This window comes from Oryctolagus cuniculus, chromosome 6 (genome assembly GCF_051225735.1).
Source record: "Oryctolagus cuniculus isolate XC-2025 breed Fujian yellow rabbit chromosome 6, ASM5122573v1, whole genome shotgun sequence".
Taxonomy (NCBI): domain Eukaryota; kingdom Metazoa; phylum Chordata; class Mammalia; order Lagomorpha; family Leporidae; genus Oryctolagus; species Oryctolagus cuniculus.
In genome coordinates, this window is record NC_142872.1 from 94,256,158 (window position 1) to 94,270,901 (window position 14,744).

General features: G+C 39.3%; 1 protein-coding gene across 2 annotated transcripts in view; it reads left to right on the forward strand.

Annotated features, from left to right (window-relative positions):
• Positions 1–14,744, forward strand: part of PREX2 (phosphatidylinositol-3,4,5-trisphosphate dependent Rac exchange factor 2) — a 334,883-nt gene that overhangs the window by 94,402 nt on the left and 225,737 nt on the right. For both annotated transcript variants that reach the window (XM_002710460.6, XM_089336348.1), the window contains exons 8-9: positions 2,275–2,378; positions 12,888–13,037. In XM_002710460.6, the coding sequence (XP_002710506.2) occupies positions 2,275–2,378; positions 12,888–13,037 (254 nt within the window). The remainder of the gene's footprint in view (positions 1–2,274; positions 2,379–12,887; positions 13,038–14,744) is intronic.

A 14,744-nucleotide genomic window follows, 5' to 3' on the forward strand; every position in this document is an offset into this window, starting at 1 on the left:
AAGTTTGTGGGCTGACTTTCCAGCGAGATAAATTAATAAAGTTAGTTTTCTTTATTTTTTAACTTTTATTTAATAAATATAAATTTCAAAAGTACAACTTTTGGATTATAGCAGCTCCCCCCCCATAACCTCCCTCTCACCCGCCACCATCCCATCTCCCACTCCCTCTCCCATCCCATTCTTCATCAAGATTCATTTTCAATTATCTATATATACAGAAGATCAATTTAGTATATAGTAAGTAAAGATTTCAACAGTTTGCACCCACACAGACACACAAAGTATAAAGTACTGTTTGAGTACTAGTTATACCATTAATTCACATTGAACAACACATTAAGGACAGGGATCCTACATGGGGAGTAAGTGCACAGTGACTCCCATTGTTAATTTAACAATTGACACTTCTTTATGATGTCAGTAATCACCCAAGGGTCTTGTCAGGAGCTGCAAAGGCTATGGAAGCCTCTTGAGTTCACAAACTCCGACCTTATTTAGACAAGGCCATAATCAAAGTGGAAGTTCTCTCCTTCCTTCAGAGAAAGCTACCTCCTTCTTTGATGGCCCGTTCTTTCCACTGGGATCTCACTCACAGAGATCTTTCATTTAGGTTATTTTTTGCCACAGTGTCTTGGCTTTCCATGCCTGAGAAACTCTCATGGACTTTTTAGCTGGATCTGAATGCTTTAAGGACTGATTCTGAGGCCAGAGTGCTGTTTAGGGCATCTGCCACTCTATGAGTCTGCTATGTATCTCGCTTCCCATGATGGATCGTTCTCTTTCTTTTTGATTCTATCAGTTAGTATTAGCAGACACTAGTCTTGTTTATGTGATCCCTTTGACACTTAATCCTATCATTATGATCAATTATGAACTTAAACTGATCACTTTGACTAGTGAGATGGCATTGGTACATGCCACCTTGATGAGATTGAATTGGAATCCCCTGGCACGTTTCTAACTCTGCCGTTAGGGTTAAGTCCGATTGAGCATATGCTGAACTGTACATCCCCTCCCTCTCTTATTCCCACTCTTATATTTAATAGGGATCACTTTTTGGTTAAATTTAAACACCTAAGAATAATTGTGTGTTAATTAAAGAGTTCAACCAATGGTATTAAGTAGATTAGTTTTCTTTAGAGGTGATGAAAGATGGTTTTGATGTGCTTTTAGGACAGATAGTCCAGAAATTTGTGATCTTTTCGGAGGAAGGCTGTGTGATAGCGTTGTTGAGACCTCTCCTTTTCCCATGTGATTTTCCCTGTGTGGAGCAGAGGAGAAGTGGGGCCCTGCAGTTGGTGTACAATCATATCCTAACCTGCACCAGGCATGTCTCTACGGCGCAGTAAACTAATAGTGATTTCAGTATATTAAATTGTTAGCCAGACGTCAGTGAGTGAAATTGGATAGCTCAGGTCAACTGAAATCCCTTGAGCGACTTTTAATTCTCTTTGAATACTTTATTAGAATCTGTCTTGCTTAACTAAAGATATTAAAATTTCTCCCCTGAGTATTTGGTAATTCAAATTAATCCTTAATTCATTGTCATGAATGTTCATCTGTAAACCTTGATTTTTTTTTTTTTTTTTGCTTTGACTTACATGCTTAAGATGAAAGACTGTTGCTAGACATACTGTGTAGAAAGTTTGGAATATTGTGGAATTGTTTTTAAAATGAATGAGACCTTTATGAAGGATTGTGTTCATATTAAGAAACTTGTGCAGCATGAATACAGGGATCTTGCAAGCAAAATAGGAAACAGATGTTTGCAGCTGGATGTTGCCCAGCTCCAGAAGCCCCAGCTCAGTCATTTTCTTTGAAGAGTGACCAGAAGTAGTAACTGAATATTTTACCAGGGCTTGGAGAAAGTGAGAATTAGCAGCTAGTTACTGAAAAATGGGAAATAAAGCTGAAAGAAACTCTACTGAAACATTAAAATAACCAGTCTTTACTTTCAGAGTTGATTGGGCACTGCTGATGTCCTAGGTGGGCGAAAACTACAGATTTACCCTCCTACCTGTGATTACCCTGAACCCCAAGCTTCAGTTTGTTTCACATTCTAGTATACTGGCCACATCTCCTATATCAACCAGTGCTGTTGTGAGTGGGAGGAGACTAGTAAAAAAAAATTTTAAAGCACCAGAATCAAAAACCTTTGATGTTATAGACTGAACTGGTGTCTTTTCTCCAAAGATTTGCTTAAAATCAGTCGCTTAATCATTGTTTTGCATTAAGTTTGATAACAGAGTCTTTGTGGTTTCATTCATTTTTAAGACGGTTGAAGAACAACAAGGCTTCCACAGATGGACACCGCTACCTTTTTCGTGGCCGGATCAATACAGAGGTGATGGAGGTGGAAAATGTGGATGATGGCACAGGTGAGCGATGAGGGCATTTAAAATGGAACATCAGGAGTGGGCATGGTGGTGCAGCATTGTGTCCCATTGTCAGAGAGCTAGTTCCAGTGCTGGCTCCATCACTTCCCATCCAGTTTCCTGCTTATGCTTCCAGGGAGGTAGCAGATGCTTGCTAAAGTTCTTGGGTCCGTGTCATGCATGTGGGAGAACCAGATGGAGTTCTAGTTCCTGCCTTCAGCTTGGCCAAGCCCAGGCTTTTTAGGGCATTTAGGGGAATGAACCAGTAAATGGTTTCTCTCTGTGTGTGTTTCTATACCTTTACGTAGATAAAATAAATAAGTAAACATTTTAAAAAATGGAGTGGCAATAGTAACTCCTCATCCAGGAGAAATGTCACTTGATTCACTTACCTCAGTGCATTAGAGCTTGGAAATATTTTGTTAGGTAAAACAGTGCAATCAGGGCAGGAAAAAGCTGAGATAAAAGAATGTAGGACTGTTGTAAAATTGGAAAGTTATATTTGGCTGAAACATAGAAAGCATTATATTTAGCGTTAAACACAGAAAGAGAAGTAGCTGAGACTGTCCATGTTAATTTAACTATAAAATAATCACCATTTCTTACATAGAGTATGTATGCAAGAGATACATGACTGAATTGATTTTCTTTAAATTTTACTATGTTTTGTAAGTGTATGTGTGATATTTTCCTTCTGTAATATAGTCTCTGTAAAGTATAACAAATTCTAGATCTGTTTTAGATATGCAACAGTTACTAATATGTGTCTTCAATTACCATGTAGAGAATTGTAGGTAAAGGTAGTTTGTGTAATTTTGAATGCTCATTTTAAACACTATGTTACTGAAAGAGAATACATTTTTACTCTGTAGATTTAAAGGGACAGACTTGTATAAGCAAGTTCATTAAATAATGATTAGTCATAAACATTATGTAAAACGAAATGTAAAAATTTTATTTTCTATTTGAAAAAATAAAGTCTGTAGAATGAATGCTTAGTAAATTGAATCACATTTCCCATAAATGGCTTTATTGAGTCTCAAAAATTTGCTCCCAGGGAAAAAGATAAGATGAAATGAAATATTTTAATTGCTGCTTAATGACTTCCCTTTCCATATAGAGAAATGTTTTTCTAGTTTTAATTATAAACATGAGATGGGGACACATCAGAATCAGCTCCCTACCATCCACATAGCTTCCAGGTCCTTCCAGGGTCCCAGAAAGGGAGAAGAATGTTGATACTCTGTCAGGGGCACAGATTTTCAAATGCCATTTCTCCATCCCGTTGTTAACAACCTGACAAACTGTTAAGTACTTGAAGGAGTGAACCACAGTTGTTATAGGTAAGGGGGGAAACCAGGTAAAAAGCAAAATTCAGGAAGTGTCTAAGACTAGGCACTCATGCTGGGAGCCATGTCATTCACAAGGAGAAGTTCTTCAGTGGCTAACGATGGAATGCAAGAGTGGAGCTGGCAGACAATATTCCATTTAAAATCCGTTTTTAGGCCACAATCTCTAATACAGTTGCAGACAGCCCCTTGCTAATAAGTGGACCTAGCAGGCTATCTTTCCGTCTCAGTGTATACATAGTATTTTTTTATACGATTTCAGTAATTCATCCTATTCTTTTTAAGCAAACTCTGTAGTGACATTTAGAAATATTATCTGTCTAAATGTTAAGAGTTCCTTGCCTCAGCACCCTGAATTTCCAAAGGACACCTAAAAATCCACTTTGTCCTTGAGTTTTGAGCAGGTGAGATAATAAAAGACACACATACAAAACCTCCACTCTGTTCCTTATTGGCCCTGCCTGCTCCTAAGAAAACTACTGCTCCCCCATTGCTTTGGCACTTTGTATATTTTCTTCCCTTTCTATGCTTTTCCATGGGGACAGAGCTCCTGTGAGTCAACCCCTACTGTGTCCCCACCTCCTCCCTCCCCTAGAGATGTGATTGCCAGCATTGCTACCACCTGCACTTGTAGTCTAAGCGAATTTTGATAATGATGACTATAATTACTGTACCTATAGGGAACTGGGGCACTAAATAAAGAACAGTAGGAGCCCAGAACTTTGGAGGCAAGGACATACAATGCAGTCTTCATTGCATCTGTGACAAATGCTAAGGGAGTGAGAGCCTTTGAGGGGTGATGTGAATGGAGCTTTTACATAAATGGGCTTTGGTTTCAATCCCATGAAAAGGTTCTGTTGGTGCTGGTATTATTCCAGCCTTCAGGGCCCTCAGTTCCTGGGGGTATGTGCATTGTACAAAACAGGGCATAAGACCTAAGTGGGTATGAGTTAAGGGAAAGACGGGACATTGCAGTGTATTTAGTTGGCATAAGTTAGTTGCTTGATGGAGTCTAGATATGAATTTGCAAGACAGCTTTCATTGCAACAAGATGAAGAAATTATTGGACTGTGTTATTCAGTTAAGTGTGTTTCTTTTTTCTTGAGCGCACATAAGCAGTACATTGCAGGAATTTGGCTGGGAATAGTTGCTACAAGATAACTTGGAGAAAGGAAAATGTAGTTTTCTCATGGATGTATTCGTTTAGCCCTGGGGTAAAGTGTACACCCTCTTCCAGGCTTGGAGATTCAAAAATGTAATTTTTGAAGGTGGATAGAGTCTTGAAGATTAATTAATGTACCACATTAACATTTCAGATGATGTGATGAGGCCACTGAAGGTGCAGAACGTATGCAGAGATGGATTTTAGTTGCTTATTTCTTCTGAGACAGAATCTGCATGCTCAACTTTCTGATTTTTTTCATAAGTCATTTCCATCTTTTGGAAGAAATCTGCTTACTTCATATTGTGTGAATGGAACTGTGATGCTGACAGATTTCAGCAGAGCCAATTAATGTCTGTTTGCCAAGTACTCCCTACGCTTGGACCCGGATAGGTTGAATGAGGGGTGGATAAACACTGTCACTGTCAGGCTCACTTACTATTGCCAAAACCAAAACAAAACAACTATACCAGATTTAGGTAGGAATTGAGATATATATTTTATGGATGAAAAATTGGATAAAAAAGTTTTCCTTCCATTTGAGTTGTAGAAATGCTAATATTATCATTATTAGGCAACCAATTGCATTTATTAACCTCAAAAACTGCAGAGGAAATAACTGCATTTAGAATAAGACTAAATATACTTTTGACTAAGATGTAAATATCTCAATTTTTTAAGGAAAATATATGACTTTTATTTATAATGCTTAATGACTTGACTTACATCATAGTTGTATATTAGTATGGAAAATTTAATTAAGCAATGAAACAACATGGAGAATTGAAAAAAGTTGTATATTTATTTAAATCTAAACATATTATCTATACTCTGGTTTCTCTTCAGATCATATAAATCTTTCACCTTTTACTAAACATATTATCCATTATTTTCCATGCTCAAGGAAGATGTTGATCATTGAACTTATGACCAGTTTCCATGTGATCATTTTCTAGATTTCTACTCTTTCAGTGACTCTAACTTGATTCTTTTTTGAAGATTCATTCTAGAGGTTTTAGTTTGATCATGATGCTCTAAGAAAAACAATCCAGCTTAAGAACAATAGTAGGAAAGCTGTTGAACTTCCTAAAATTTTCATGGTGATTTTCCTGACACATTCTTGGAAAGCCATTCAAAATTAGCACTCTGTCATTAATATTCTTTCTTTAGAACTAGTTCATTGTGTGGTGAGAAAGGGCAAGAATGTTGACCTTTAGAAAATATGGTCTCTAGTTCAATGCCACACAAACCATAGATTTCAGTACAATAGACACATTGCAATTGGACAGATGGAAAAATTTCTGTTGTCATTTGTATTTATTTATTTTATATGTTTATTTAGTTTCAGCAACTTGGAAGGCAGAGCAAGAGAGAGAGAGAGAGAGAGGGAGGGAGGGAGAGAGAAAGAGGCTGACAGACAGATGGGGAGAGATCCTCCATCTGCTGGTTCACTCCCCAAGTGCACAGAAAAGCCTAGGCTGGGCAGATGGAAGCCTGGAGCCCAGAATGCTATCCAGGTTTTCCATGTCAGTGGCAGGGGTCTAAGAACTTTAGCCATCAGCTGCCTCTTCAGGGTGTGTGTGCATTAGCAGCAAGCTAGACTAGAAGCAGAAATAGTACTCAAATCCGGACACTATGATATGAGCTGCTGGCATCCCAAGTGACTTAACCTGCTAAAATACAAAAGCTGCCCCCAAGCTGTCATTTTTAATATCAATATTTGATACCATGTTAAGTATGAGTAAATTGTTTTAGTAAAATTAATTTTTTTATAAATGAGACTTTAAAAATATTTCCATCAATTTTCCTTTTTATGCATGGATGAAAACAATGCTTAAAACATGAACTCTGTAATCTTGTATTTTTTTAATTTAAATAAAAATATTATCTTAATAATAGCCATGTTTTATCAGCAGTTAAACATAGTTTTAAATTATTCCATAATAGTCAATACAATAAAGCAGCTATAATTATCTTAACAACTATAGTATGATTGTATAAAATGGATTGAATACATCCATAATTAAAAAGTAATAATAATTTTTCAGTGTTGAAAAAGAGTAAAGCATATAAGAGTTCTCTTTGGATATACTTAAATTTTGAATATGTTGTTAATTTAATTAAGCATTTAAAATTATTGATTTATTAGAAAGGTAGAGTGACAGAGAGAGGGGGAGAGGCAGAGAGAAAAAGAGATCTTCCATTTGGTGGTTTACTTCCCAGCTGGCCACAACAACTGTGGCCGGACCAGACTCCATCCAGGTCTCCCATATGAGTGGCAGGGTTACAAGCACTTGAACCATCTTCTGCTGTTTTCCCAGATACATTAGTATGGAGCTGGAATGGAGGCAGAGCAGCTAGGGCTTGAACTAATGCTGTGATAAGGGGTGCTAGTGACGCAGGCAGTGGCTTAACCTGCTGTGCCTCATTTCCATCCCCTATAGGAATGTATTTGAGAATTCGAAAAGGTTAGGAAATAAACTGCCTTTTTAGAATTTTTTTTTTCATTTGGAACTTTTTTTTTTCTTGTATTTGCCGTAAATAATGTCTTCTATTATTTTGAATGCCAGAAAATTTTAATTATTATTTAATAAAATCAAAGATTTATTCCAAAAAGTATTTGGTCTTCTCAACACTCAATATTCATGATATGAGCAAACTATAATTTTAAAAACTTCCCTTGCAAATTTATACATTTACACAGATGACCAAGAGAACACGAGTATTAAATAATTCAGATAATGGTTTGTTGACATTTGAAAATAAATCCTGATAATTTCTTCTGTTTCCTAGCTTGTGTGTACAATACTTGGATATTGTCCATTATATTAAAATGAAAGTTTATTGAAAGGATACTAGCATGTCTGCTGAGATTTATAGTATATCAATTTTGGCAGAATACCACCTTGTTAAACAAAACTGTGTTGATTTAAGAGTAATGAATTTGCAAACTGTGTAGCTTCAAGGTAATCACTGACTTGTTCAGGAAACCTTGCCCCTTAGATTTTACTGTTTTGAAAGAAATGAGTGTCTAAAGGCTGTTGAACTTGGGTATTCCATGTTTAATGAATTTTAATTCTTGACACTTTCTGGAAAGTTAATTTTTTAATTTTAATTTTTAAAATGACATTTATTTATTTGAAAGACAAAGTGACAGAGGAGAAACAGAGGTCTTCTGTACACTGGTTCATTGCCCAAATGGCTGCAATAGCTGACACAGTTCCATGCTGAAGCCATGAGCCTGGAACTCCATCCGGATCTCCCGGGTGTATGGTAGGGGCCCAAGTGGTTGGGCCATCTTCTGTTGTTTTCTAAGGCACATTAGCAGGGGGCTAGATTGGAAGTGGAGCAGTTGGAATTCAAATCAGTGCTTACATGGATGGCAGTGGCTCAACCTGCTGTGCCATGACACCCAGCACCTAATTTTAATTTTTAAAGCACATTCATTTCCCAAGTGGCACAATGGCCAGGTGGTGGGAGCAGAGAACAATGGGTTCAGTCTAGGTGTCCTACATGAATGGCAGGATTCCAACTACGTAAGTCAACGTTGCTGCCTCCTGGGGTCTGTATTATCAGAAAAACAGAATCAGTAGCCAGATTCTAAATCAGGAATTGAACCCAGGTACTCCAATGTGAGATATGTGCCTTATCTGGCAGCTTAACTGCTGTGCTGAATGTCTTCCCTGTCAATTAGTATTTTAGATCCATTGAAGCCTGGAAATTTCTGTTGACATTTAATTTTTTGTTAATTTTGTTTAAGTCCTGAGGATAACACATAATTGGACTTTTTCACAATCTTAGAGCGTTCTTTATGGATAAGTTTAACTCTTATTTTGAAGAATGAATATATTGAACAATGCGCTATGATTAAAATGATGACGCTATTTATAAATCACAGTATCTTTTGAAATAAATGAGATGTAATTGCTTATTTTGTAAAACATCTGGTACTTTACATCATTATGAATTATGTACACTACATGTTGAGCAGCTTATGTGCACATGTATATATAAAACTGTGAGAGTGTATGTGGATATATAAATACACGTGCATATGAATATAAATAGTCACATATTTCAAATAACTTGTAATTTTAAGTTGGTATGATAAAAATTAGCTAATATATAAACTTCCCAAAGGGACTTGGTGTTGTTGTGTGATGTAGCAGTTTAGATGCTGGGTAAGATGCCCATGTCCCACACTAGAGAACCTGAGTTTAATACCAGGCTCTGGCTCCTGACTCCATCTCACTGCTTATTCAGACTCTGTGGAGTAGTGGGAAGTGGTTCAAATATTTACAACCCTTCCATCCACGTGGGAGACTTCTCCTAGCCTAGGCTATTGTGGGTAAGCATTTGGGGAGTGAACCAGCAGATAAGAGTTCTATCTCTTTGTCTATCTGACTCTCAAATAAAAATTTTAAAAAATGAATATTTTTCTTCCTTTAAGATTATTATATGACACAAAGTGTTCTTCCAAAATATTATATTTGCATAGTAATTAACTTGTCATTTGAGGTACGTTTCTGCAGACATTCAGCTAAAAATGTTTTTTTCTCTACATTGAAACAGTGGTCACATGTAACCACAAACCCGCTTGTCTGTCTGGTTCTGTGCTTAATTCTGTGACTTTCAAAGGCAGTATATGCGCAGGCCAGAGTGGTCAGGCATGGCTGCGTGGAAGAGGAGGTACACGTTAATAAGGAGCAAGGGAAGAGAGGGGGTGGGTAGCATGGTGAGAAGCTCAACCTGGGGAGTCCATAAATGTTCACAGTACAACCAGGGAAGCCACATACAAGAAGAGTGATGAGGACACACATTGGAACTGTGTGGAAAATGACACTGGTTGGATAGATCAGGCTCAGTTTATTTTTTTATTTTTTGACAGGCAGAGTGGACAGTGAGAGAGAGAGACAGAGAGAAAGGTCTTCCTTTACCGTTGGTTCACCCTCCAATGGCCGCTGCGGCCGGCGCACCGCACTGATCCGAAGCCAGGAGCCAGGTGCTTCTCCTGTTCTCCCATGTGGGTGCAGGGCCCAAGCACTTGGGCCATCCTCAACTGCCTTCTGGGCCACAGCAGAGAGCTGGCCTGGAAAAGGGGCAACCGGGACAGAATCCGGCACCCCGACCGGGACTAGAACCCGGGGTGCCGGCGCCGCAGGCGGAGGATTAGCCTAGTGAGCTGCGGCGCTGGCCTATCAGGCCCAGTTTAAAGAGAATCTCTAAAGCAAGGTCCACATGTTTTGACTGGATTCACTGATGAGACACCAAAGGTTTTTGTCTTAAAGATATGCCCGGATGCAAAAAGAGTGAGCAGGGAGGGAAGAGAGGGCAGTGACCAGACCCAAAGAGTCGAGGAAAGAAGGCCCAGGTTGTAGAAGTGGCTGCCACGGGGCACACCCCTGTGCCACATCAGGAGCATTTTCCTGCTACTTTGGCTCATGACCTCATGCCCACCCTGTGCTCTGTGAGAGGAACACATGGTGTTTATTTCAAATTAGTCTAATATTTATCATTGTAGATGTTGTGTGGTTACTACATGGTCTATTAAACTGCATTGTAAGGATCACTTAGCTCACTGTGGCCTGTGTGAGAAGAGAGAAAGACAACCTGAAGTTTTGGGCTTATTGTGATTCAGGTCTTGTAAGGTGACAGGTTGCAGGGCAGGGGGCTATCTCATATACAATTTAAAATTTTTGATGTTTTTCTACTCACTTATCATAATTACTTAGTTGGTCATTTTTATGGCTTAATAATGAGGACTTATAATGTAATTATGAAGTAATGCTTTTTATTTTCCCGTGAAAGCCCATTAACATATCTGCCATGAATTATGAAGTTCGACTACTTTCACAGAACATGAATATGCATTAAGTACATAAAAGACAGAAGGAAAGTACAAAAATTCCTTCAGAAATGGTGTGTAAATTCTTTATGGGGGGGAAATCAATCCTCCATCAGTTATTTATTATTCATGGGATTGTGGCACCCATATTAATACAGATTGATGTCTCATATAATTCCATCCTGGCTAGAATGTAACCTGGAAGTTTGGAAGGCCCCACAACTATATAGCATCACTTGTTAATGCATTTTTCGATTTTTATTTTTATTTTTTACTCTGACTACAGAAAATACATAGTGAGTTTGGAACTAAAGGAAGAGTATGAGAACCAAATTATGAGAGAATGAGTGCCAAACACCACTGCTTCTATTCAGAACTTACTAAATATAGATCACTTGAGAGCAACAAAACAAAATAAAACAATGTGCTTTAACGTCATTCCCTAAACCGCCTTTAACTTTTTTGTGGCCACCTCCTGTATGATGGCCATTGCTGCTTAATGAATGTTAAGGAAGTCAAATCAAAAGTGTCACTTTATTTGGGGCAGATGCTGACTCAGGCCTCTGTCATATGTTTTTCCATCTTGGGATCCTTGCTTTGCAGAGACTGTTGTGCAAGTAAAGGCCGCTTGCAAGTCACGCTGCTGTTCTCCCAACCTGCTCTGCAGGCAGGGAGCTGCCCTGGGGGGTTTTGCTGTGGACATGTTCAAAGCCAACACGAACTTTTAGCCAAAATTATGGTGAGGTATTGACAAAAGACAATTAAATGTCAACACATCCCCAAAGAAAACATTTTGTGAGTGAGTTTCTGTTTGTTTCAACCTTATATTGATAATGGTTTGTCTACAGTTTTAAGTCCATAAGTTCAGTATATCCATTGATTTGTTCTCATTCTTGTGCAGTTTCGTAAGTAATAGAGAATTTCTCTGGGGTCTAGACAGCCTCTGAAATTTAGAATTCTTTTTTTTTTAAATATTTATTTATTTATTTGAAAGTCACAGTTACACAGAGAGAGAAGGAGAGGCAGAAAGAGAGAGAGAGAGAGAGGTCTTCCATCTGCTGATTCACTCCCCAGTTGGCCGCAACAGCTGGAGCTGTGCTGATCCAAAGCCAGGAGCCAGGATCTTCTTCTGGGTCTCCCACATGGGTGCAGGGGCCCGAGGACTTGTGCCATCTTCCATTGCTTTCCCAGGCCATAGCAGAGAGCTGGATCGGAAACAGAGCAGCCGAGACTTGAACTGGCACCCATATGGAATGCCAGCACTGCAGGTGGCACCTTTACCTGCTATGCCACAGTTCTGGCCCCTGAAACTTAGAATATTATTCAAAGGAATGATAGAAAGACAAAATGAATCTGACTCCTTTGAATGCTTGATTACTGACAAGAAAATCCTTAAATGTTATTCTTTTAATGTCAAAGGAATGTTACCAATATATTTGGACATAGAATAAATGAATGCTAGTTTGCTCTACTGGATTTTTTTCTTAAAGATTTATTTTATTTACTGGAAAGTCAGAGTTACACAGAAAGAGAAGGAGAGGCAGAGAGAGAGAGAGAGAGAGGTCTTCCATCCACTGATTCACTCCCCAGTTGGCCACAATGGCCGGATCTGTGCCAATTAGAAGCCAGGAGCCAGGAGCTTCTTCTGGGTCTTCCCATGTAGGTGCAGGGTCCCAAGGACTTGGGCCATCTTCTACTGCTTTCCAAGGCCATAGCAGAGAGCTCGATTGGAAGTAGAGCAGCTGGGACTTGAACTGGCACCCATATGGGATGGCGGCTTTACCCACTGTGCCACAGCACTGGCCCTGTATTAGATTTTATGTAATATATTAGTGTTATGACTTACAAGTGTTCCATTATTGATCACTGACTACATCCTGTGTATAAATTTCTTTAATTTTTTATTCTTGTGTTTTTCAACATACATGCATGTATTTATTATTTAATAATAATATTTATAAAGCAAAAAGCCATTTAATTCTGCAAAATATCTTTTTTTGCAAAATATCCTTTTTTCCACAAAATGCTGTTATATATTCAACTGTACAAAAGATTTTACAGACTTAAAATGCTTTAGAAAGTTGTGTATTGAATGAGCACATTAATACAACGTTGTACATTGCTTTGTTTTCTCACCTTCATATATTAATTTCCAGCTGATTTCCATAGCAGTGGACACATTGTTGTTAATGGGTGGAAGATACATAACACAGCAAAAAATAAATGGTTTGTGTGCATGGCAAAAACACCTGAAGAGAAGCATGAATGGTTTGAAGCTATTTTAAAAGAAAGAGAGCGGCGAAAAGGTGAGTGTGTGCATTGGACACGTTTTGTTTTTTAGGCCTCTAACTTAGCATGAGAGCAAAGAATGAGGAAGAGTTATGAGCACGTGGAAATTTTTATGTTGCTGTCTTTGATTTACTGTGTGATGTAATCCTCTTGCTGAAGTATGTTTTGAGTGCCAGTAATATTCTTACTAAAATAAAAGAAAAACATTATATGGTTTGCAAAATAATTATAGTATGGCTGGTGATGTCTTTTAAATAGTTTCACTTGCTTTACAGTGTGTTCAGTTTCCTTTGTACTTTCTTGTTGCCATTTCCAAAGCAGTGTCACAAAGTCTTCCTTTACAAGACAGATGTCATCACAATACTGCCATGTCATTGGGTGCCCAACAGTTGATCTCTATTATTTGACAGTACACTGACAATTCCCAGACCACATGTTAGCTTGCTAATTATAGATTCAGGCACTTTGGATATAAATTAACTTGTTTTCAAAGATTTTATTCATTTGAGAGGCAGTTACAGACAGAGGGAGAGACACAGAGATCTTTCATCTGCTGTTTCGTTCCCCAAATGGCCTTGTAGCCAGGAGCTTTCTCCAGGCCTCTCACCCAGGTGGAGGGGCCCAAGCACTTGGACCATCTTCCACTACTTTTCCCAGGCTATTAGGAGGGGGTTGAATTGGAAGTGGAGCAACGTGGTCAAGAATCATTGCCCATATGGGGTATCTGCATTGCAGGCAGCAGCTTTACCTGCTAGGCCACAGTGCTGACCCAACCTAGTTTGAAACTTTTGCTTTATGCTTTAAGACAGATTTTCAGGGATCCCTGTCGCTCCCCCTCTTCACGGAGGAATGACACTAAACCCTGCGCTGTTCTTTCGTCTGCTCGGCCCTCCCCGGGTTTGCTGCTGGTTCTTCCCGGGTTGGCTACCGACCCTTCCACCTCCGTGGAAGGGCGGTTCCCCCTGCCACTTTCCCCACTTCCTCGGGGGAGCGGCACACCGCCGGCCGGCTCTCTCGGGGGCTGCACAGGTGTTCCTTCAGATAGATGTTCCCCTTAGATGTTCCTGGTGCATGTTGTCTCTCTCCTCCTTTATAGTCCTCTTCCACCAATCCCAACTCTGCTACCCAGACGCCGAGTACGCTGCTCTCCTCCAATCAGGAGCGTGATCAGCTCCTGCAGGTTACTGGTTGAACTGGAGGCAGCTGTGTAAAAGTTGTTTTTACTCCTCTCCCAGCGCCATATTGTGGGAGAGCAGATGCATAGAATAAGTCTTAATTCCAGTAACAGTCTAGTCCGAGTTGCTCCCCACAGATCCCACTACTTTCACCATCATCTGCTGCCTTTCCAAGTCTTTATTGGCAGGAAACTAGAATTGGGATCCAGATCAAGGAATTAAACCCAGACACTCTGATAGGGGATGCAGACATCTTAAGCGTTAGGCCAAATACCTACCTCTCACCCACCGCTCCAGCCAAAAATAAATAAATAAATAACAACTAGAGAAAAGAAGCTCAGGGGCTGGCATTATGGTACAGCAGGTTAAGCTCCTACTTGCAACCAGCAACCCATGTGGGTGCTAATTCAAGTCCTGGCTGCTCCACTGACAATCCAGCTCTCTTCTAATATGCCTGGGAAAACAACAGAAAATGGCTAAAGTGGTTGTTCCCTGGCCAACCGCTTGGGAGACCTGGATGGAGTTCTGGCTACCTGGCTTCAGCCTGGT